The following is a 23,034-nucleotide window of genomic DNA, read 5'->3' as shown; positions in this document are numbered from 1 at the left end:
TGATTATGATTATTATTGTTGTTGTTATAGTGATAATAATAAAAAAAAAATATTATTATTATTGTTGTTGTTGTTGTTTCTGCTGTTATTGTTATTATTAATAATTTTTTATTATTATTATTATTATTATTATTATTATTATTTATTGTAATTATCATTATCATTATCATTATCATTATCATTATTATTATTATTATTATTATTATTATTATTATTATTATTATTATTATTGTTATCATTATTATTATTATTATTGTTATTATAATAATTACTATTATTAGCATTATAATAATGATAATAATAATAATAATAATAATTATTATTATTATTATTATTATTATTATTATTATTATTATTATTATTATCATTGTTGTTGTTGTTGTTATTGTTTTTATTGTTATTTTATTATTACCATTATTTATTTATTTGTTTATTTATTATTGTTATTATTATTATTATTATTATTATTATTATTATTATTATTAATATTATTATTATGAAGATGATGATTATTATTGTTACTGATTAGATGAATTGCTATAACAAAGAAGTAGACATTGCAAATCATATAAAAACAGATCATGATTTTCCTGTGGTATTGCTTATAATGTATTTCTCTTTGATGTAATGGAATGCCGTTTCCTTCCCTTTACAGGTCGTCATGGACAAATACGTAATCAAAGTGAAGAGGAAGCACGCGAGGGAAGAAAGCGACAGCGGGAGGAAAACTTTTAAAGAAGGGGATATGATTGAAAAGGAAGATAGTAATAATTCTCCTCCAAAATCATTGAACCCCAACGCATCAGGGGAAAAAATTGACGAAGTTGGCGTTGCTTTGCTTTACGAGAATGTCGACTTGCATTTTCCTGGCATAAAATCGTCCTCTCTGAAATGGCAGACCATCCGGAGAGATAATTTAGATCTGCGGTATACGATATTGTTCAAAAATAGTATCGGGCAATCCCTAATTAAGATATTTGAAAGGGAATTTGAGTATTTTACAGGTGACTTAGCCAGAGTCAAGGTATTTGGCAAGTGGTGTGACATCCCAAGGAAACAGGTAAGATTAAAAGACAGAGAAATAGAACGTAGTGTGAAAGATATTTGCATGGAAGATTATATTTTACTTTTATTACTGAATCATGTAATAAAAAGAATAATAATAATAAATAGATAAATAAAAAGAAGTGATATCTATATTCTAAGAAAGCTACATAGAGATAATAGGCTCATAGCTTGAATAATGAACTGATTTTTTTCATTCAAGATTTTAAGATTAATTAATTATTATTATTGTCATTGTTGTAATTGTAGTTGCAGTTGTAGTTATTGTTATTATTGTCATTATTATTATTATTATTATTATTATTATCATTATTATTATTATTATTATTATTATTACTATTTCTATATCTGTAATTATTATCATTATCATTATAGTTATTATTATTTCCAGTGATATTATTGATGCTGTCATGGTTTATCTTATTGTCTTTTTTCCAGGTAACATATGGAGACCCAGGACTGACGTACAAGTACAGTGGCATAACAACTCCGGCAAAACCTTGGCCGAAATCCCTGAAGGCAGTACGAGATCTTGTGAACAGGGTTACGGGATATGATTATAACTTTGTGCTTGTAAACAGGTGAGATTACAAAATGCAAATATCCCTCCTGATAGTCACTTGAGCAGGCTATCTCTAGCATAACAGCCTGAGAAAAGACTAAACCACAAGATCATGTTACATTCCAAACAAGTTTCTAATTGATTTGGTTGGAGCACAGCTCTCTATTTCTCTCTCTCTCTCTCTCTCTCTCTCTCTCTCTCTCTCTCTCTCTCTCTCTCTCTCTCTCTCTCTCTCTCTCTCTCTCTCTCTCTCTCTCTCCCTTTTTCATTTTTTTTCTTTAGCTCATTTCTTTACCTTCCATTCACTCACTTTCCCTCTTTCAGTCTGTCTTTCCAATTTGAATGCATCAGTAGCTCCCCTGGTTATTACTGGATCATTTAAATTTCCTTGAACTGATAACATTCTATCTCTAGTGTACCTTAGCCTCTTTTACATTTCTGTTCTTATCTGTAAAACAATTTTTTCTGAAAAATTAAACAAGGCTCTGAAAGTCCAAGTCAGACTAATAAAAAAAAAATAGTAGTAGCATCAACTAAGTGCACAGCGTGACATTATCAAGACTTCCTACATTTTTTTTGATGTGTTATATGAAATGCATTTGCTGATAAGAATAATTAGGAGATACTAATGGACAGAGTCTGGCAAATTAGTCATATATTTGCATGCAGTTTATTTTGATTATTATTTTGCAGTTTATTTTGATTATACTAAAATGTTATATTTTCAAGAAAAACAATTATTATTAAAGATTATGCTTGAAATGTTATGAAATATGTGCCTTCGAGGGAGTTTACATAGCATTAGTCTTTCAGAATTTTTTTTTATTCCTTTGCTAGTCTGTTAAATTCAGTTTATTTTTTTTCCACAAAAGATACAAAGATGGCAGTGATAAGATGGGAGAACACAAAGATGATGAGAAGGATTTGGATCACAGCACACCAATTGCTTCACTTAGCCTTGGGCAGTCTCGTGACTTTTACTTCCGTCACCAGGATGCCAGGCCACCCAAAAGCATGAAAATAGAAAAAGGTATGAAAGTAGGCTATATGAGGGGGCTCCAAAAAGTTTGTGAAAAAAGGACAGTATGAAAAAAATGGTTTCAGTTATAATGTTTATTTTTCAACATAGGCTTCATTAAGGTTGCTATACTTCTGCAAATGTTGATACCAGCCTTTAACCCTTATCTGACGGGTAGTATTCATAGTGGCCCGGGCCTCGCTGCCGGGGGCTTATATCGTCGCCCTAGCATGCGCAACCACTCATGCCAAATACCAGCATCCCATGCCGTTTCTTCGTAATACTACGAAGATATGTTGTATTTTCAGTTTTCATTATTTTTTAAAGTCTCTACTTGCCAAACTTCCTGATAAATCGAGACTGAAGGGTATTTTTGTTGTTATATAGACTCCATAGTTGATCATTATTCGGTCTATAGTCCGAATAAAATAAGCAGTGTGCAGCATCATGGAGTTGAAATCGTCGGTTTGTTGCATTTTTTTTGTTTGTTGCATGGTAAAAATGAGAAAGTGTTAAAACCGACTTAATCACACTTTCACTGGCAGAAAAATAATCTTTTGCCGTGATTGTAACAAAAAAAAACTCATGGCATGTCCATACATACTCTATGGCATGTGCGTACGTGCCCCCGGCAGATGGTCCCGCCATGCCATGGCATGTGCGTACATGCTACCTGTTGGCAATGGGTTAAGTCCATCTGAGGTTGCTACATTTCTGCAGATGTTGATGCTGGCCTTTAAGTCTATCTGAGTAGAACTGAGAGTCATGTGATCTGAAACCATGTCAGAGCAACTCTTTTTACATCTTCAACCGATGGAAAATTGGCACCTTTCAATAGTTTTTTTAAGTTTGGAAACAAAAAGAAGTCGGATGGGGCTAAATTGAGACTGTAAGGTGGATATCGGACAATTTCCCATTGAAATTCATGTAGCACAGCTCTTATCTGCCAAGTGCTATGAGCAGGTGCATTGTTCATGTGGAAGAGAATGCATTGATGCAGCTTTCCAGGTTGTTTTTCTGAAATTCTTTTTGGACAGTTTTCTCAAAACACATTAATAATAAGCAGATGTAATTGTTTTCTTGCTCTCAAGAAAGTCAACCAGCAAAATCCCATCTGCACCCCAGAAGACAGTGGCCATGACCTTTCCTCTTGAACACTCAGATTTTGCTTTGACTGGTCCACTTCTATCCCTGAGCAGCCACTGCTTTAATTGAATTTTGTTCTCGGGATCATACTGGTAGAGGCATGTTTAATCCCATCACAGTTATCTGCAGAAAAGCTTCAGGGTCCGCTTCCCACTTGTTCAAAGTTTCCATTGGAAGATCTACCCTAGTTTGCTGCTGATCTGGGTGCAACAGCCTAGGGACTCATTGAGTAGAAAGCTTGCTGAGCCCCAAACTCTGCACTAGGATTGTGTGTGCAGAATCCACAGAGAGATGTTGAATGTGTCTGCTACTGATTCAGTGGTTATTCATCTATCCTTTTCAATCATGTTGCTAACAGCATCAATGTTTTCCTCACAAACTGATATTGATGGCCTACACTGTGGGGCTCATCTTCAATTTCATTTCTTCCACTTCTGAACCAACTTGTCCACTTGTAGGTTGTTGATTTCTTTGGGGCATTCTCACCATAAACTTGTTCCAGAGCGTCAATGATTTGCATATTCTCCCAACAAAGTTTCACCATGAATTTAATGTTTGTTCTGGCCTTGATTTTGGTGGATTCCACATTGCTTGAATGGTGCTTTGACTTCCAGCTGGCGGAGATTCATTATTACCTTCATTTAAGAATGTTCTGGTGCATTGAAATCAAAATCCTTCCATATGATTTATAGTTATGGACTTTTTCCACAAACTTTTTGAAGCCCCCTTGTACTTTGAAAAAATACAAAATATGTGTGTGTGTGTGTGTGTGTGTGTGTGTGTGTGTGTGTGTGTGTGTGTGTGTGTGTGTGTGTGTGTGTGTGTGTGTGTGTGTGTTTGTTTGTTTGTTTGTTTGCATAACTTATAGGCCACTTTATACTTATATCAATAACTAACTCAAAGTAAAATGAACCAAAGAACATTTAACAGCTGGTGGGTTTCACCCTTATGGTACTTTCCTGTGGACTTCCTATGGTACTTTCCCGGTGCTTTAAACACAATACTGTTCAGAACTGGTCATAACTCAGTTTTGATTTTTCCAGCCTCAAAAAAGGGAAAAATACTGCCCAATTCTTTCTGCACTAATATTTAACAAGTAATTGAAATTTTGCAATGTAGGAGCAGAAAAATTTAATATCAAGGCTCCCTCAAAATATAATCTTTAGAAATCAGTGCAATACATGTAATGCAATATATTTTCTTTTCATTGTATAAAGATCAATACTGTGACTAATATGGTGCCTTAGTGTGGTGTTCTATTTTGATAGAACAGTTTATCATGGCTCACATATTGAGATTATAATACACTAAGCTCATCAATTTGAATGGAGAGACACTGCTGAGAAGCAACAAGGAACAGTTCATCAGGAATTTTGCTGAGTAGGTTGAAGGCCATTTCTTAGGAAATGATCTTCGCCCAAGCCATGAGAAAACTGAGCTCCAAGCCCTCCTCAGTGGATAGACAGGTCATCTCAGATCCTGTTGGGGTTCATAAATGTTGAGCTGAGTATTTTGAGCAGCTGTACCAGGTAGACCCTCCAGCAATTAACCTGGACACAAGTGGTGCCACTATACCTGTGCCAGACCCACCCATCAGCGAGGAACTTCCTACCTTAACTGAGATTAGGGAGGGAATCTTCAAGCTGAAGGGTGGGAAATCTGCAGGCATATGTGATTATCCTTGCTGAATTGCTGAAGGCTGGGGGTGAACTTATGGCACAGGGCTTACATACTGTCTTGACTGCCATCTGGCAGTCTGGTTCCATTCCCCCTGACTTGTTGAGGTAGTGTCATCCCTTTGTGGAAGGCATCACACTGCTTTGTGACCACCTACTAAGGCACCAGAGACCGGAGCAGTCTGGATTCAATCCTAGCAAGTCTAAAATAGACCATATCTAAGCACTTCAGCATATTGTGCAAGTTCATTCATGGGCTGCTTACAGCCTACATCAACCTCAAGAAGGTGTTTGACCTGGTGCATCAGAAATCGCTATGGGAGATCCTGAAATTTAGGGGAATTCCAGCATGGATTATTGGTTTATCCCTCTGCCGATGGGTGGCATGTACGTGTATGCCATGGCATGCCTGGACTATCTGCCGGGTGGCATGTACATACATTCCATGATGCGCATGTCCCATATTCCGGGGCATGTATGGCCATGCCATGAGTTTTTTTTTTTTACAATTACGGCAAAATATTTTTTTTTTGCCACTGAAAATGTGATTAAGTAATTTTTAACACTTTTTCTCATTTTTCCTGTACTATGCATTTCATAAAGGCTTCTCTGGCTTCCGAGGTTAACATCTAAAAAATTATGTCGGTAATTGACTACATTGGCCAGAGGTATTATATAGTATTCATGAAATGATGATGTAAAACCATGTGAAAATACCGATATGTATTTTGGTAAAAAAAAAAAAAATCACGTATTTATAAGAACACTGAACATAAAATTATATCCATATGGAAGTGATAATATAAACCTGTTGAAACTAAAGTTTATCTTATAACTTGAAAAAAAATAGCAAAATACAACAAAACCTATGGTTTCAACTCCATGATACCAAACACTGCTTATATTATTCAGACAATAGAGCGAATAATGATCAACTATGGAGTCTATATAACAACAAAAATATTCTACAGTCTTGATTTATCAGAAAATATGGCAAATAGACCTTAGAAAATAATAATACTGAAAATACAACATAGGCTCTTAGTATTATGAAGAAAAGGCAAGGGATGCTGGTATTGGGCATGAGCAGTTGTGCATGCTAGGGTGATGATATGAGCCCACGGCAGCGGGACCTGGGCCACTATGAATACAACCCGGAAGAGTGGGCATGCGCATCGGGAAGTCACCCAGCAAAGGGTTAATAGCAAGCCTATATAATGGTACTGAGAGTGTGGTGGGGGCCTCTTGAGCTTCTTCCCTGTTAACTCAGGAGTGAGGCAAGGCTGTGTTCTTGCACCAACACTTTTCAACGTTTGCCTGAACTGGGTAATGGGCAGAGCTACTATCCAAAGTCACTGTGGAGCAACACAGCAATATCGAGGTCACCAACCTCGACTTTGCTGAACGATGTTGCTATCTTATCTGAGTCTGGAATCTGTGGTGGTGGCTCTTGATGCATTCAGCAGTGAGGCAAAGCTCTTGAGCCTAGAGGTCTCTTGGATGAAGACCAAGATTGAGGATTTTGGTGGCCTGTTAGGGGAACTAGTTCATTTGGTACATGCTTGTGGTGAGGATGTTGAAGTCTCAGACAGTTTTACATACCTTGGTAGTGCATAGTGTATATATTATTTTAGTGGAAGGATATTGTAAATATTTTTTATTACATTTCAGTCAGTCTGCTTCTTGAACATGGAAGTCTGCTGTTGATGAATCCACCAACAAATAATTTTTGGTATCATGCTCTGCCACCTCGAAAGTCTGCAGGAGGACTCCGCATTAATCTCACGTTTCGAAAGATTTTACGAAAGTGACATGTTAATGTGTATGGATAGCACAATGTGTGTTCTTGATTTGTCCCAACTCATAAACCATCCTTAAGACTCATATACTTAACTCGTAAGTACATAACTTGTATAAAAATTGTCATGTTATTCTTTGGTACTTTGTCAGCTTGTTTGCTAATATATTTAAATTAATTATAATACAGGAAATAAAAGGATATGGGTTACTGTATTTGTAAACCTTTGTAAGTTTAGGAATGCTACTAAAAAGGAACAAAAGCAAAGATATTAAACAGAACTAAATATCATATCTTTTCCTAATATCTCATTTTGTGCAGCTTTTGCATTCAAATGTCATTGTTCATATTTTATAAGGCTGTTGTAGTATTTGCATTCATATCCACATATTCCAAAAGATAAAAAAAAAAAAAAAAAAAAAAAAACATATGTAAACATACATGTAGATACACATACATTGCTACATGCACACGCGCACATCCACGCACCCACCCACCCACATGGCAAGCAAATAGATTTATATATTTCAGTGGCAAAGAAGGTAACTTACTTTTTAGTAAAAATGAATAATAGAAAGAATATAAACTGCCAGTGCACATTTCTCTCTAATGTTTCCTTTCTTCCATACATCATATAAGACCACAATTTAAACTAACATCTTTAACAGGTTACTCAGAAAATGTACCTTATTCTTTTACGTGTGGTATACATTACATTTCTCAGGACTGACATGAAAAGGTACATCATTATCATTATTAAAGAATGACCAATTATATGTAGCATACATGTTAGTTTACAACTGACACTGAGAAGTAGAAGCAGGATACCTTCATAATTTCTAAAGGTCAGTGGGCATTTTTGCATGTATTTGTGAATATAATTGTAAAGTAAAACCTTTTTTTAATCATTCAAATATACAATATGATACACAAAATAGAATAATAAAAGGGCAAAAGCAAATATAGTTTTCCCCACCATATGGTCAGGTGAATTGAAAGGCATGATAGATTTTTTTTTGTTTTTTATTTATATACAAAATGTTATATTGCTATTAAAACTCTAAATTCATGGAAGATCCTCTCATTCAAATGTTCCAGTGTGTTCCAATTCTTTAATCATAATACAATTAATGTGGCATAGCACAATGGTTGCTTCTTAACCAAGTTGACTTTTTTACTAATATTAAGTCATAATTGCAATTATCTATAATTTTGGCTTGAATAAGCATAAGACAAGAAAGAAAAAAGAAGAAAACGAAAAACAAAAACAAAAAAACAAGTAAAACTTTTTGCAGATCTTAAAAAAGTTCAATTACTGTAAACAAACTTTGGTGAATTTCTCACTCAATGCTGTGGGTTACAATTAGGCATAGGAATGTTTAGGAGCATTTATTTCATATTTTCTTTACAATATGAAAGGTAAGAATGCATACACTTACATCATTTGTCTACTAAAACCCACCCTGATGAAGATTAACATTTATTTGAAAAGTAATTTTTGTCAATTGGTTCAAAGAGAGCATATATATATCTAATCCAATAAAATTCTCTTACCAGACACTTTGGCAACATACAGAGACGAAATTATTGCCATTTAATGAAAGTTTCCTGAGATTTTACATGATTATAAATATATGACATTATGGTCATTCCAGTAACAAACTTGAGAATGAGAGGCTTTCTAGACCCTCAGCATAGCTAATTAGTTCTTAACATTAGGGGAAACCTTTGATATCCCCAGTCCTACAAGGGTTTAACAAATAAAAAAGGAAAAGAAAGAAAATAAATGTGCTCAGAAATATTGAAGAAACCGTTTCTGTGTAACCAACAAAGCTCTATAATTTATATGTGAAAGAACAATAACAGTATTTGCTGTATAATAATCTGAACATTGGTGGAAAATAACAAAAAAACAATTTGTTTCTGCAATGCATTTACTTAAGAAGAGATTGTAGATTAGTGAAGGCCTGACTTGCTACAGGTCGAATAGTGAAGCGTCCTCCTTGCACAACCTGGACGTTGCCTCCACCACTGGCTTGCACAACTTGAACATTCCCTCCACCACTAGCCTGCACAACCTTTACAAAGAAATATGAAACATTAATCGTTTTTCTACCAATGAAAATATTGGTTACAAAAAGTGGAAATGTGGATTTTCATACTTCAAAAACTAATGTCACGTTTATGGGACTAGCTTTAAATGACTACTGATATCTCTACATTCTTTCTGATACGTAGAGCAATATTGCAATATGAAAAAAATGGTAACAAGTAAAAAATAAACATTAGCCATAGATGACTTGTCATCTGACATCTGGCTGACTTTCAGAGTTTTAATGGTGCTATATACTGGACTGGTGAAAGTAATAAGAAGTAGGATTCTATGTAAGCAAAGAATATAAATCTTTGGTTTCTAGTTTAAATGTCCATCAAAAATAAAACATTTGTGGCAACTGGAAATTTACATTTATATCAAACTACTGAGAACAGAAAAAGTGCATAAGGACTGGTTCGTTGAACTAACCTGAACTCCACTGCCTCCACTAGCCTGCACAATCTGGAGGTTCCCTACACTGGCTGAAGTACCCCCTTGAACTAAAAGATTGGTAGTTCCTCCTGTGCCACCTTGGACCAGAAGATTGGCACCTGTTCCACTTCCGACCAACTGCACTCCTCCAGTGGCGCTAGCACTAGTTACAACTACCATTTGGTGGCTGGGACGGCCAGTGCTGCTCACTCCTCTGCCTACAGTTTGAACCAATTGAACAGTTTGCCCTTGAAGGCTAGCAAGCCCGCCTGCAAGGGAAAAATCCAAGCTGTGAATTATGACTGAAATTTACTATACATATATTTTCTTTCCTAGCATATCAAAGGTTCTTACACATATACAGAGGGGTCTCATGTTGATTAGCTTATGTATTTGAATTCATAAACATGTAACAGTTTACACTAACCTGGTTGTGAAGCAGATATAGTAGATGCAATTGGTCTGGCACCAAGGTGCAATGAGGAAGCAGCAATTGTACCAAGGGATGTAGTGGTTGTAGGTAGTGTACTTGGTGTAGCTGTAGTTACCATAAGTGCAGTTGAAGCTGGCACAGCTGATCTTAATATCTGAGCTACTGCAGCCACTGATGTTACTGCTGAAGTAGGTGTTGATATCCCATTGCCTGTAGAACTGTAAGATACAGTCTGTGGAATTGTTGTACCCTGAACTGGTGTATTTGGTGTTGGTGTGCGAATGGAAGAACTGACAGCAGCCGATGACTGTTGGAGGGTCGTAACAGTAGGCTTGATGCTTTGAGCTGAAGCACGGACCTTTTTGTACTCACGTCGCCAAGCCAGCCATTTTGCAACCTGAGGTGAAAGTAAAAAAATAGGTTGCCTACAAACACCAGCACTAATATCAGAAATGTTAAAATTTTACAACAGAATAATAATAATGATCAATATACTTAATAGTAGTAGTAGTAGTAGAAGTAATGGTTAAAATAATAATAATAACAACAACAACAACAACAACAACAACAACAACAACAACAACAAACCACAACAACAACAACAACAATAATAATAATAATAATAAATTAATAATAATAATAAAAAATTAATAATAATAATAAAAAATTAATAATAATAATAAAAAATTAATAATAATAATAATAATAATAAAAAAAATAATAATAATAAATAATAATAATAATAATAAAAACAAAATAATAATAATAATTTGCCACACTAGAACAGGAACAATAATACAAAATGTTAGGTGGTGTATTCAATATAAATTGAATATAAATATATAGTCTGATTATTAACATGATTTGTAAATAAGACTGTTTTGTATATACTACTTCAGGAGTACAGTCACTTTTGTAAACTATCAATTGACCACAACAACTGTCTTTAATTATGAATATTACCCTGCACAGATTTAAAATCATTGTAGCTAATACTAACTGCATTTAACCCATTGCCGATGGGTGGCATGTACATACATGCCATGACATGTCGGGACCATCTGCCGGGGGCACGTACGCACATGCCATAGAGTATGCATGGACATGCCATGAGTTTTTTTTTGTTACAATCACGGCAAAAGATTATTTTTTTTGCCAGTGAAAGTGTGATTAAGTCGGTTCTAACACTTTCTCATTTTTACCATGCAACAAACCAACAATTTCAACTCCATGATGCCACACACTGCTTATTTTATTCGGACTATAGACCGAATAATGATCAACTATGGAGTCTATATAACAAAAATACCCTTCAGTCTCGATTTATCAGGAAGTTTGGCAAGTAGAGACTGTAAAAAATAATGAAAATTGAAAATACAACATATCTTCGTAGTATTACGAAGAAACGGCATGGGATGCTGGTATTTGGCATGAGTGGTCGCGCATGCTCGGGCGACGATATAAGCCCTCGGCAGCGAGGCCCCGGCCTCTATGAATGCTACCCGTCAATTATGGGTTAAGTATCTTTCATAAAAAAATAATAATAAATAAAATAAAAATAATTGGTTATACAAGAAAATTAAGGGAGCATATATATTTTTTAACATAAGGAAAGAATAAGTTAACAATGCTTTGGAAGTGAAATAAATTTGCTTTGCTATTCTTGCAGAGTACCTATGCCTAAAACCATATAAAAGGCATGCACTTGCTTCTGACATAGAGATACACAATAGAGTTTGTTGAATGCAAAAAGAAAAACTTTTATAGGTGAAAAATGGATAAACATCACATTTCTACAGCTTACTAGTGTCTTCTGCCATTTTTGACACAAAAACCAATCAGAAGGCATGAAACATCCAATGATATTGTGGTCATGCAATCAAGGAAATTATGACCACCCACAAACATCTTGTTTGTAATAAACAGAGGGAGAACAAAAAGCCTTTGGCCAAAATGTTCATGATGATAATTGCCACCCTCTCAAGTGTACCATTGCCTTCATTCCTGTTGAAGACTACATAACCACTCATATACAGAAGACACCAGTGTCAAACTTTAGACTCACCTCCTTATTATTCCGGTCTCCTTTATCTTCTAGTTGTTGGTAATACGCTTCCCGAAGGACACGAAATGCTTGGAGGGTTGCATATGGCAGCTGAGTCACAGGATCAAAGTACCTTGCTGCAAAACTGTAAAGAAAGCTCAATTTCAGTTGAGGACACTTGAATTTATGCTTAATTAAATATGCCCTTGATTTATGTGTGCATATATTATATATACACACATGCACATATAGAGTATGTATGTGTGTTTTTATATACAAGTGTGTGTGTGTGTGTGTGTGTGTGTGTGTGTGTGTGTGTGTGTGTGTGTGTGTGTGTGTGTGTGTGTGTGTGTGTGTGTGTGTGTGTGTGTGTGTGTGTGTGTGTGTGTAATAATTATTTAAGGGAAGGTACTGTAAATTCAATGATTAATATAACAAAAGTAGTTTCATTGCTGTTAAGCATTGGGAAAAAAAAAAAAAAGTGTAAAATAATACCGACAAGGTAAACAACCTTTGGAAATATCTGTGCAATCTTTCCAGCAAAATTACTTTCTATTACTTTAGCTATGTGAATCTCAGTGCTGCCTCTGTTATTTAACTAGATGTACTTTGCTCCCCCCCCCCCAAGAAAAAAGAAAAAAAAGAGAGAGAGAGAGAGAGAGAGAGAGAGAGAGAGAGAGAGAGAGAGAGAGAGAGAGAGAGAGAGAGAGAGAGAGAGAGAGAGAGAGAGAGAGCAAAAATTTCAGCATAGTGCAGAAGTTTTTGCTATAGAGAAATAAAATAATAAAAAAATATATCTCCTGTTTGTTATTATCAGTCTGCTAGCATAGATTTACCCCATGCAATACAATTTTTTACACAATGGGTTAAATTTACTCCTGGTCGAGAATCAATTAGCGTTTCTGAGTAAATCACTCCTCCCTTCCATAGTGTTAAGTATTCACATACATATGCCAAATACCATACTAAAAGAAATCTTAAATGATCAAACAGCCGTGGTTCCCCCTGCAAAAAATGCATTGTTTCCCTAAGGAATTAAGTGTTTGTCAAAATGCTTACCGAGTGATTGGACAGATATTCTTCTGTACAGATTTTGGTTTGGACTTTCTGAAAGCTCTCTTGTAGCTCCCCTCATCTGAGAAGGTTATAAATGTTCTTTCACATATTTCAGTTGAATTTTGTTTTGTCAGTGTGTTTTCCTTGTTATCCACGAGTACAGAAGCAGGTGCCATACTGGTACCTATTTGGTCCTGAATAAAAAAAAAATGCTGTATTAACTTTAATCTTTTTTTTTTTTTGTAAAAGTTAAAGAAAATACAAGACAATGTTTGATGAGTGATTAAGCAAGCAAGAGGATATGTAAATCAAGAGGGAGTATGCATATTGCTATATACAAAAACTTAAACAAGTCTAAATGCTCTATTCATATAACAAATGGAATTTTATAATTCTCAAAAATTAAAAGAAATTTAGGAATGATCACTGAAAAACAGGACAGAAAATGTCTCACATATCTTACTTGAGTAATGTCAACTTCTACATTTGGTTCCTCCATCTCTACATCTTCTGAAGACTTTATTTCTTGGATCAATGGCATTGCAGTGGACTGATATCGGATAAATGAACTTGTAAATCCTCGACGAACAACTTTGGGTTTCTTTCGATCCAGTTCCGCTAATTCATATTTCTCTGGAAAAAAATGTTTGGTTCAGGGCTTTCCTAACACAAAACACCTGCCATATACAATCTCATACTACATACAACATAACGTAATCTTAGATATTCTAAAAACTAACCTAATGACTTGAGATTGATTTCCTCCGTTATCTTGGCCTCCTCTAGCAACTCTTCTTGTGTCAATCTTGGTAGGCTGGGTGCCCTGTCTCTTTTGCTCATTGCTCGTTTTCTCTCCACTTCTGCTCTCTCTCTCTGACGTTTCACTGTCTCAGCAGATTTTAACTGGGTTGATTTTCTTATCCCTTTTTTCTCTTCAGTGAAGGGGAGAGAGAGAGAGAGTAAAAAAAAATTATATATATATATATATATACCACAATTAAGGTTGGAAATACACTATGTACTAAAAAGATATACTCCCCTGAGTAATGTCTATGATATTTTGATTTTAAATGGGAAAATACTCCCAAAACTACAGATGGGACCTTTAACCCAACTGGCACGAATGGCAAGGATACATGCCATACCCACTGTATAAGTATATTGTTTTTACACATAGATGGCTCTACATGTGTTTAGTTACGAAGGACTCAAAAATTAGTCCTACCTATCTCACCTTTTCCTTGATTTTTGTAAAGCTTCAGTTGTATCATTTTAATAAGAATCTAATAATCATAATATCAATAAGAATATTAACATTATCAATATTAAAAGTATTATAAAGAAAAACACTTTCCCGCAAATTCAAGGAATGGGGAAATCAGGAGTGGTCTAGGGTCTGCTAATAGATTCCTTGGTTGCTGTGCACATGGAGCCATCTGTGTGTAACAAAATTCACAAAAACTCCAGAGGACAGTACATAATCTGTAGTCATTGGGCTAATAGAATTAGTTTACAAATTATGGCAGTACTGTTAATGGAATTTAACAAATGATTTCAATACCACTGTCTCAATTTGTAATCTAACATTAATTCCCTTGATGGTTTCAATTAACTATATCTCTAGAATATAAAAGAGTAACTGGGAGACAATTTTCAGTATCATCATAATCGTTATCCAAATACTGGATGTACTCAATAATTCTGGAAAAAAGGTACTCTTACTTCCAAAATAAGTAATAAGTCACATGCACTAAAGTACTACAGCACAAATGCTAAAAGAAAGTCTCAAACTACTTATCAGCACAGAATAAATAAGAATAAAATTATTGTTACTCCTGCTGTTGGTTGCAGAAGACCAATAGATACCTAAGGCTGCTGGGTCAAAGACAGTCTGCTTCTTTGGGGATTTCTTCTCTTTGATCTTCACTACACTTGGTCCTTTTGACACTGGTTTTGGTTCCTGCAACATAATAAAAGTACATACAATGTGTGTATGTATATATATATATATATATGTGTGTGTGTGTGTGTGTGTGTGTGTGTGTGTGTGTGTGTGTGTGTGTGTGTGTGTGTGTGTTTATGTATGTGTGTGTGTTTATGTGTGTGTGTGTGTTTATGCATGTGTGTGTGTGTGTGTTTATGCATGTGTGTGCGTGTGTGTATGCATGTGTGTGTGTGTATGCATGTGTGTGTATGCATGTGTGTGTATGCATGTGTGTGTGTGTGTGTGTGTGTATGTGTATGTGTGTGTGTATATGTGTGTGTGTGTGTGTGTGTGTGTGTGTGTGTGTGTGTGTGTGTGTGTGTGTGTGTGTGTGTGTGTGTGTGTGTGTGTGTGTGTGTGTGCGTATGTGTGTGTGTGTGTGTGTGTGTGTGTGTGTGTGTGTGTGTGTGTGTGTGCATGTGTGTATACGTGTGTGTGTGTATACGTGTGTGTATACGTGTGTGTACGTGTGTGTGTGTGCGTGTGTATACGTGTGTGTGTGTGTATACGTGTGTGTATACGTGTGTGTATACGTGTGTGTGTGTGCGTGTTTCAGCAGGGTTTGTAGTTTTCGTTTTTGAGTGCTCCTTGATAATTTTACAAAGTATACAAATAACGATCTCACAAAAGACTATTTTTCACTGACTGATGACTTACTGTGATCACTGAAATGAATTCTCATCTATATTCATGTTGTTTAGCAAAAGAAAAACTCTTCTTAAGATAATTGTTTGGTAACATCAGCCTACTGCGTGGTGCCTCAAAATAATAAGAATATTAGCAATGTAGAAGGTTTCTAGCAAATAAATAACACCAGGTGTGATTTTTAACACATTGCAAAATTTGAATGAGTGAAATACCTTATATGCTTTGGTTATAAGTCTGCCTCGTTTCTTCTTGCCTTCCTTGTTATCTTCTTCTTGATCAGAAACTGGCTCGTCATTTTCATCTATGCTGAAGTCAGAGTCCACCTCATCATCCTGTTCAACTTCTGACCTGAAGAAGAAAAACATGATAAATGTTTGAAAATACACCAAATAAAAGAAAATTATTCATCTTCACTCAAAAATAACAAGAAATTGTAACTGAATGATAATTACTAAGGACAATCGACTTACTGGTAGTCCACATCATCTGCTTCTTCACTAAACCCTCCATATGTGGTCTTGTAAAAATCGTCTTCTTCTTCTTCGTCCAGTAGCTGGGACATCTTTGCCCCAGCATTGTTGCGGCGCTCGCGTGATGCTGCCATGACTTCCACTCAGAACTATAAGAGGAAACAAAATACTGAACTGAAATTTTTACTGGTGATGTGTACAAAATTTAGCCTAGAGAATCAGTACATGATTAATTTCAGGATAAACGAAGATAAACGAACCTTTATAATAACTTACTAATTTGAAGATACTATGACCCAATGTATTTTCTCTAAAGCAAATAAATAACCATCATAAATTATGAAAAACCATCCCCTTCACTAAAAGATATTTCACCAAATAACTCCTGTTAAACTAGTAAATAATCAGAGCCTTAGAATTTATTAAACTGTCAAAGCACTGCAAGTATATTGAATATTCTTCGTTTATAAAGCACAGAACATTCAAAAGTGGACACCTTTTTGCTAACCAAATGTAATACATCCACCATGGCTACTAAAATTAGTAAAATAGAGCATTTGCATTATTCATAAACTCATGAATAAATTCATTTTTCTTGTACAAACCTTTTCCTAGAGTGATGAACTTCCTCTTCTCTCAACAATGCAAATAATCCAGATTTTGCTTTCAAATACTTTTCTCTATATCCACCATATATTTTCCTTAAAACCTATTTGTACTTTAATGATAACTTGTTTATCAATCTGTGACCATTTGACTTGAAGGTCATTAAAATATAATGAAGCACAAATATATATGTATATACATTTCTTTTTCTTCATACATAATCACAGCAACCATAGGAGCTATTTGAATTATGTGCCAATCAAGTAGTTTTCTTGATGTTTCACAAAATTAGACTTGTAAATATAAACTATAACTTTTCCTTCTGAATATCTAGCCACATTTTACAATAAAAGCAATGACACAAAAATTCCTGAAAAAATATTCTTCTCACAAGTTGATGTTCCTTATCAACTGGATAATGAGAACAGTCTTATCAATAAAAAAAAAAGGAAATAAATAAATAAAACTGCATATTCACTTCAGTCCAAATGCTTTGCTTCTTGCAAGCATCTACCAATAAAATCACTAGACAGATTTTGCCACTCCCACTTTCTGTGGGCGGGCTCTTAGCATGCGTCCACCAACCTTGTGAAGAACCATTTCCATCACATTATGAACTTCATCATCTGGTATTCCTAACTTTGCCAGTTCTTTTTCAGCTCCTGTTAACACCATTTCATTGTCTAAGGTTTTACCTCCTCCTGCTTTCTCTGCCAATAACTGTGCTTTTGTTGTATCTGAAACTTTTGATGGCTTCCCTTCACATAATTCATTTTCTTTGAAACCTTTAATTACAGAGCTCCTTATATTTTCTCTAAGTGTGTCTAATTCATGCTGCAAGCATGAAACAATGTCAGTGTTATCCTTCTTGACACCCCTACAAATGTTCTCTAAACACACTACTTCACTTTCCACCACTGTAAGAGCACATCTACTATCCCATCTTGCTTCTTCTGCCAAACTTAAATTACACTGCAATTCTTGTAATTCATTCTGAAGGCTCTGAATGGTCATACTCTTATCTGAATTTACTTTCTTTAATACTCCTTCCTGTGACTTATGCTTCTCTCTACTTGCTAGCTGCTGCTTGTGACTGGCCTCTAATACATCCACACAGCTACTATCTAAGAATTGCTTCAATGCTTCCTCAGACTTCAGCCTTGTTCGGATTAAAGTCATCATAAAGCAAGCATTCAAGAGTGATTCAGGATGAAAATTTGTAATGTTTTTGGATGCCATTAGTTTCTTTACACTTTTGACAAGAGTGTCCACATTGACAGTGTTTGAGCCACCTGCCATTAAAACATTTTGGTTGTCTCTTCTCCAAGTATTATATAACTCTAATATCTCTTGTACTGACACATGTGACTGAGACAATCTTCTTGCTCTTGGACGGCCAATATGTCTTTTCACAGAAGTGTGGCGCATCAACACCTCCAAAATGTCTCCACCATTTTCCTTATCTGATTCTCCCCTCCTTAAAGGTGTATAATGGGTTTTTATCTCATCTTCATATCTAGATAAACTTTCTTCTCTTTTCTTGGCACACACTTTTGACTTATCTGGCTTCTTACAGAAGTCTTCTGCATCCCAAAAGTCCTCTAGGATTTTTGGACAGTCAAGGTCATTTTCATCCACCCAAGAATCATCATCTTGGGTAAAACCAGACCATCGAACAAGATACTGTAATCTCTCTTTTTCCTTATCCCTGATATAGCGGAAATCAAGAATTTTCTCAACCTCATATTCTTCCTTGGAGGAAGTGAATGTATTTCCTTCAATTTTTATGCTAGGTTTATTTTCAGATCTTATAATCTTCTTTATTTGTCCTTTTGAACTCTGGGTGGCAACTGACTTCTCTTTTACAAATTCATCCTCCGAATCAAGATCTTCAAAATCTGATACAAACTCTTCATAATAACTTTTCTTATATGATTTAAGTCTTGTTTTCCTTAACACTGTTTCCTCTCTCCTGCCATGTGATGGATCTTCAACTACTGCTTTTACTTTGTTGGAAACTACTACTCTTGATGCCAGGAGTTCACTGACAGCCCGCGATTTCTTTGCGCCTAACAGCAGTTTTCCTTCGTCAGACCCCTCATCAATTATCAAGTTTCTCTCACTAATATCTGAATCACTGACATCTCCCCCAATACTTTGGTGAGATCCAGTATCTTCAGGGTCAGTCTTACAGCTTGTACTATCACCTTCAACTGTGCTCCTACGAACTGGCCGTGACTGTGACAACAGGTACTGAATGTCTTCTAACCAGTCATCCTCCAAATACATCATTGCATCCTCCTTGTTTATATTACACATTTGTTTGTATTCATCATACAATTTGACAGATGAAGACATCAGAGTGCCTGCAGGCACCCGTATTAATTTAACCTTTCTCTCTGCCATAAGCTGCTCCACATTTTTCAGAAGATCTGTGACAAAAACATTACTTCCTAATTTCTTCTTATTCCTTAACCATTGTGTATACAAGTAAACAATATCTCCTCTTGTTATAGAACCTTCCTTACCTCTTGTTTTTATCACTTCCTCCTCTATAGTAAGGTCTTCTGACTGTGGTGAATTAAGGGGTGTTGCACATTTCATTTTCATTTTACTTGGTTCTTCTTCCTGGGGTGATCTCTTCTCAACTTCTTTCTTACTCAATAACTTAGAATGTTTCAGTTTTGAATGTAAAGCTTTCCTTCTGGAGCTATGGTATTTCTTTAACACTTTTCCACTCTTTTTTATCTTATTTTGCAAAGTCTTCACTGAAGGCCTATGGATACGGTATGGCATTTTCTCTGGCAAAGAAAATATTTCATTTGCCTTAGGATGATCTGCTTGAAGAGTTCTACCTAATATACCTATCTTTGATGTTGTTGACAAAATTCTGCCAGGATCATGAGGAACTCCAAGCATCCAAAAGAGACGGCACACCAAGGAAGTTAGTGTTGATCCACGAGAAATATAGAAATCAAAAAGCTCTTTGACAATTCCATTGCTGAGCTTAATATCAAGCTTGTCCTTTGTGTTAAGATCGCCAACTGTGAGTCCCACTGCACAGGAGCGTGGACCTAGATTATAATCTAATTCTTTGAAACAGGGAATCACACGGCCATCCTCTAAAGTAAATGACACCCGCTTGTTTTCCATGTCAATATATTTATTCAAGTGTCTTGGGCCAATGAAACATTTCTTTGTTCGTTCTTTCTGTGTTGGAGTCTCATTTTCAGTAGGATGGGTAAAATTACCTTTATTGTAAGATTTCCTTAAATCATTATTCTCTTTCTGTGGTGCACTAACACTAGGGTTAGAGGATTCTGGAAAAGGGCCTTGCTTTTCCATAAACAAGTACTTAAATTCTATAGAAACACTTCCCTTGGCGCTAGGTTTTCGCACTCGGCCACTCTTACTAACCCCAAGTGTTCCTTTGAATTTGCTGCTGCCAGTGACCTTCTTCTCACCAGCTTCTGTTATGCCTACGTGACTTGCACTTGTGTCTACACCTAATGCTTCATCAGTCCCTGATGATGTTTGACATGTATATGGGCTTGAATTAAGGATAGATTCATTACCTGGTGTATGAATAGTATTAACACTTGAATCAACTAATGATTTGTCATCTTGTTCCATCTTTACTTCTACAGTCTCCAGGTTTGTGGGAAATGTAATTTCTTCTTCCTTGCAAGTAACATCATCCCCTAAATACTCACGTATTTCCTCAACTTCTTCAAGTGGTTTTGCAACTCTTTGTCTCTTGGATCTTCTAACTTCACTAACCAAATTTCCATTAGTCTGTTCATCATTGACATTTTCCAACTTGACATCACTGACTGAAGGCAAAATAAATTCTGTTTCATCAAATTCCTGAAGTTTTGCACTTCCAAATTTCTGTCCAGCTAATGTAACCATAAGTGCCTTTCTTCGCTTTAATATAATGCGCACTTTTGCATGATCTTCTGCTGTTGGTATAGCACCAGTACATCCACACAGTCTTAAGAGCCATACGGCAATATAATCTTGTTCCCAAGCAATCTTATTAGCAAATTCACTTAGCTCATATACCATTCCATTTATTGGTGTTATGCACATTGTACGCAAGCTCTCTAGCCAACTGATGGTACAACCAACACGATTGCAATACTTGCCAATGAAGTCATCAAACAGGATTTCCACAGTGCCAGCTTCAATTTGCATATTTGAATTTAGCCTTGGTCTCCCTCTCTTGCGTTTGTTTGGTGAATCTTGAGTCAAGTTAACTCTATTTTGCTTGGTTACATCTTGGTCTGTTTCTTCATGCACCACATTCACATCCTTTTCCAATGGAGAATTTAAAGTTCTGTTCTCAGACTCCTTTTTAATTGATACAACTGCACTGCTCTCCTCTTGCTCCTCCTCCTCCTCCTTTACAAGACCTCGAGATCGCTTTCTTGTCCTTACTCCTATGCTCTCACTTCCCAGAACCACTACTCTGTCACCTGAAGGACCATCCAAGCACCTCATCTGGCTGTGGCTCCTTTTCCTACTCCCCAGTGATGAAGGGCATGATGCCCCACCTGACTGTTCTGTTCTTTTGACAGATTTGGTATCAAAAGGGGTACTGGTCCTATCCTCATCCCGGAAACAAACAACCTCATCAGTAAAACCCTCAAAGGAAGCACTGCCCGCACTGCTGCACCTGCTGGCCTCTGAGAACCCCTCGAAAGTGCTGCCGCTGGCCTCGGAGAACCCATCGAAGGTCCTGCCGCTGGTCTCAGAGAAGCCCTCAAAGGTTTTTCCGCTGGCCTCGGAGAACCCGTCGAAGCTCGGGGTGGCCTCGTCGGGGCTGGTGAGCAGCAGCTCCTCCATGGTGGGCGGCCGACACCTGATGAAGAGCGGCGTCCCGTCAGCCGACCGCGACAAATAGACGGGGATGTTGTCCACCGTGATAGGAATCACATCCGGCGACGCCTCGTCCTCGCTCGCCTCCACCACGACGTTCTCCTTCGGCAGCAGCAGCACGACGCTTCCCGCCGAGGAGGAGCACGAGTCCCCGCCATGGGAGGAATCCTCCTCGGACTTGGTCGGGTCGCCATGGAGGCTGAACTCGTCCTCCTCCCTGTCGACGCTCACGAACGAATTCATTCTATCTCTCCACCTATTACGCTGCGCCGCTATCACATCCTCCGCCGGCTATTAACGAGCGGCAAACATCCCAGTTCCGATAATTGGCAAACTAAAAGGGACCGCGTCCGTCTGGCCGTCCGAGGCCTCTCGCAACGTAAACAAACCAGGTATGAAACGCGCGCGCGGGAAAACGCCCTCGCCGCCCTCGCCTCCTTCGACGGGCCTTTTCCGCCCTTTCGCCTGAACCCTGGCTCTCACAACCCTTCTGACGGCCACCCTGAGGTTTCAGGTGGTGCATAATGTTGCCATGCCAATAAAAGGGGTAATAAGGAACTAGCAACTAGGCTTTTGCTACGGAAACGTCGCGTCAGACTTACCACAACAACAAATGGAAGTATGAAAACCCGCAAGGACAAGTTATCTTTAACTATAATATTTTAATGAAATTCGATAAAAAATATATAGCCTATTTCATTATGTTTTTATCAATTGCACATCAACATTATTTCGTCTTTATAAATGACCATTTCATAGATAGAGAAGTATATTTATGAATATGAGTTTTTATTTTTTTCGACAAAATTCCAAAGTGGTAAACGTTGCACGGTAAACTATCCGCTGTTGCTGATTGTTTATTCAAGAGAATAGGAACTGGAGAAGGAATGAAAACAAGGGGAATAAAAGGGGGGAATAAAGATGGAAGGAGACTGGAGCGAATGAGTGAGGGAGAGAAGTGATAGAGTAACAGATAAACACACACACACACACACACATGCACACACACACACACACACACACACACATATATACAGGCACACACACACACACACACACACACACACACACACACACACACACACACACACACACACACACACACACACACACACACACA

General features: G+C 36.7%; 2 protein-coding genes across 2 annotated transcripts in view; one reads left to right on the top strand and one right to left on the bottom strand.

Annotated features, from left to right (window-relative positions):
* Positions 1-7,862, top strand: part of LOC119576272 (DNA oxidative demethylase ALKBH2-like) — an 8,429-nt gene extending 567 nt beyond the window's left edge. The window contains exons 2-5 of the mRNA XM_037923868.1: positions 656-1,060; positions 1,504-1,646; positions 2,500-2,657; positions 7,139-7,862. Of these exons, the coding sequence (XP_037779796.1) occupies positions 662-1,060; positions 1,504-1,646; positions 2,500-2,657; positions 7,139-7,278 (840 nt within the window). The 5' untranslated portion in view covers positions 656-661 and the 3' untranslated portion in view covers positions 7,279-7,862. The remainder of the gene's footprint in view (positions 1-655; positions 1,061-1,503; positions 1,647-2,499; positions 2,658-7,138) is intronic.
* A 410-nt stretch (positions 7,863-8,272) lies between these two features.
* Positions 8,273-22,331, bottom strand: LOC119576271. Its single transcript, XM_037923867.1, has 11 exons — positions 17,033-22,331; positions 16,428-16,576; positions 16,170-16,305; positions 15,192-15,285; positions 14,066-14,257; positions 13,789-13,958; positions 13,329-13,519; positions 12,291-12,414; positions 10,220-10,622; positions 9,790-10,061; positions 8,273-9,343 (listed from the first exon to the last, which is right to left on the bottom strand). Exon 1 carries the CDS (start codon positions 22,155-22,157, stop codon positions 17,559-17,561), a length of 4,599 nt encoding a protein of 1,532 aa, XP_037779795.1. The 5' UTR covers positions 22,158-22,331; the 3' UTR covers positions 8,273-9,343; positions 9,790-10,061; positions 10,220-10,622; positions 12,291-12,414; positions 13,329-13,519; positions 13,789-13,958; positions 14,066-14,257; positions 15,192-15,285; positions 16,170-16,305; positions 16,428-16,576; positions 17,033-17,558.
* Positions 22,332-23,034: the final 703 nt, after the last annotated feature.

The sequence above is a fragment of the Penaeus monodon genome, chromosome 8 (assembly GCF_015228065.2).
Source record: "Penaeus monodon isolate SGIC_2016 chromosome 8, NSTDA_Pmon_1, whole genome shotgun sequence".
NCBI classification, from domain to species: Eukaryota; Metazoa; Arthropoda; class Malacostraca; order Decapoda; family Penaeidae; genus Penaeus; species Penaeus monodon.
This window is presented reverse-complemented; position numbering and strand designations above follow the sequence as displayed.

What these genes read in the sequence shown, in the direction of transcription:
- LOC119576271 (XM_037923867.1), bottom strand. Translation starts at nt 22,157, where the DNA reads ATGAATTCGTTCGTGAGCGTCGACAGGGAGGAGGACGAGTTCAGCCTC.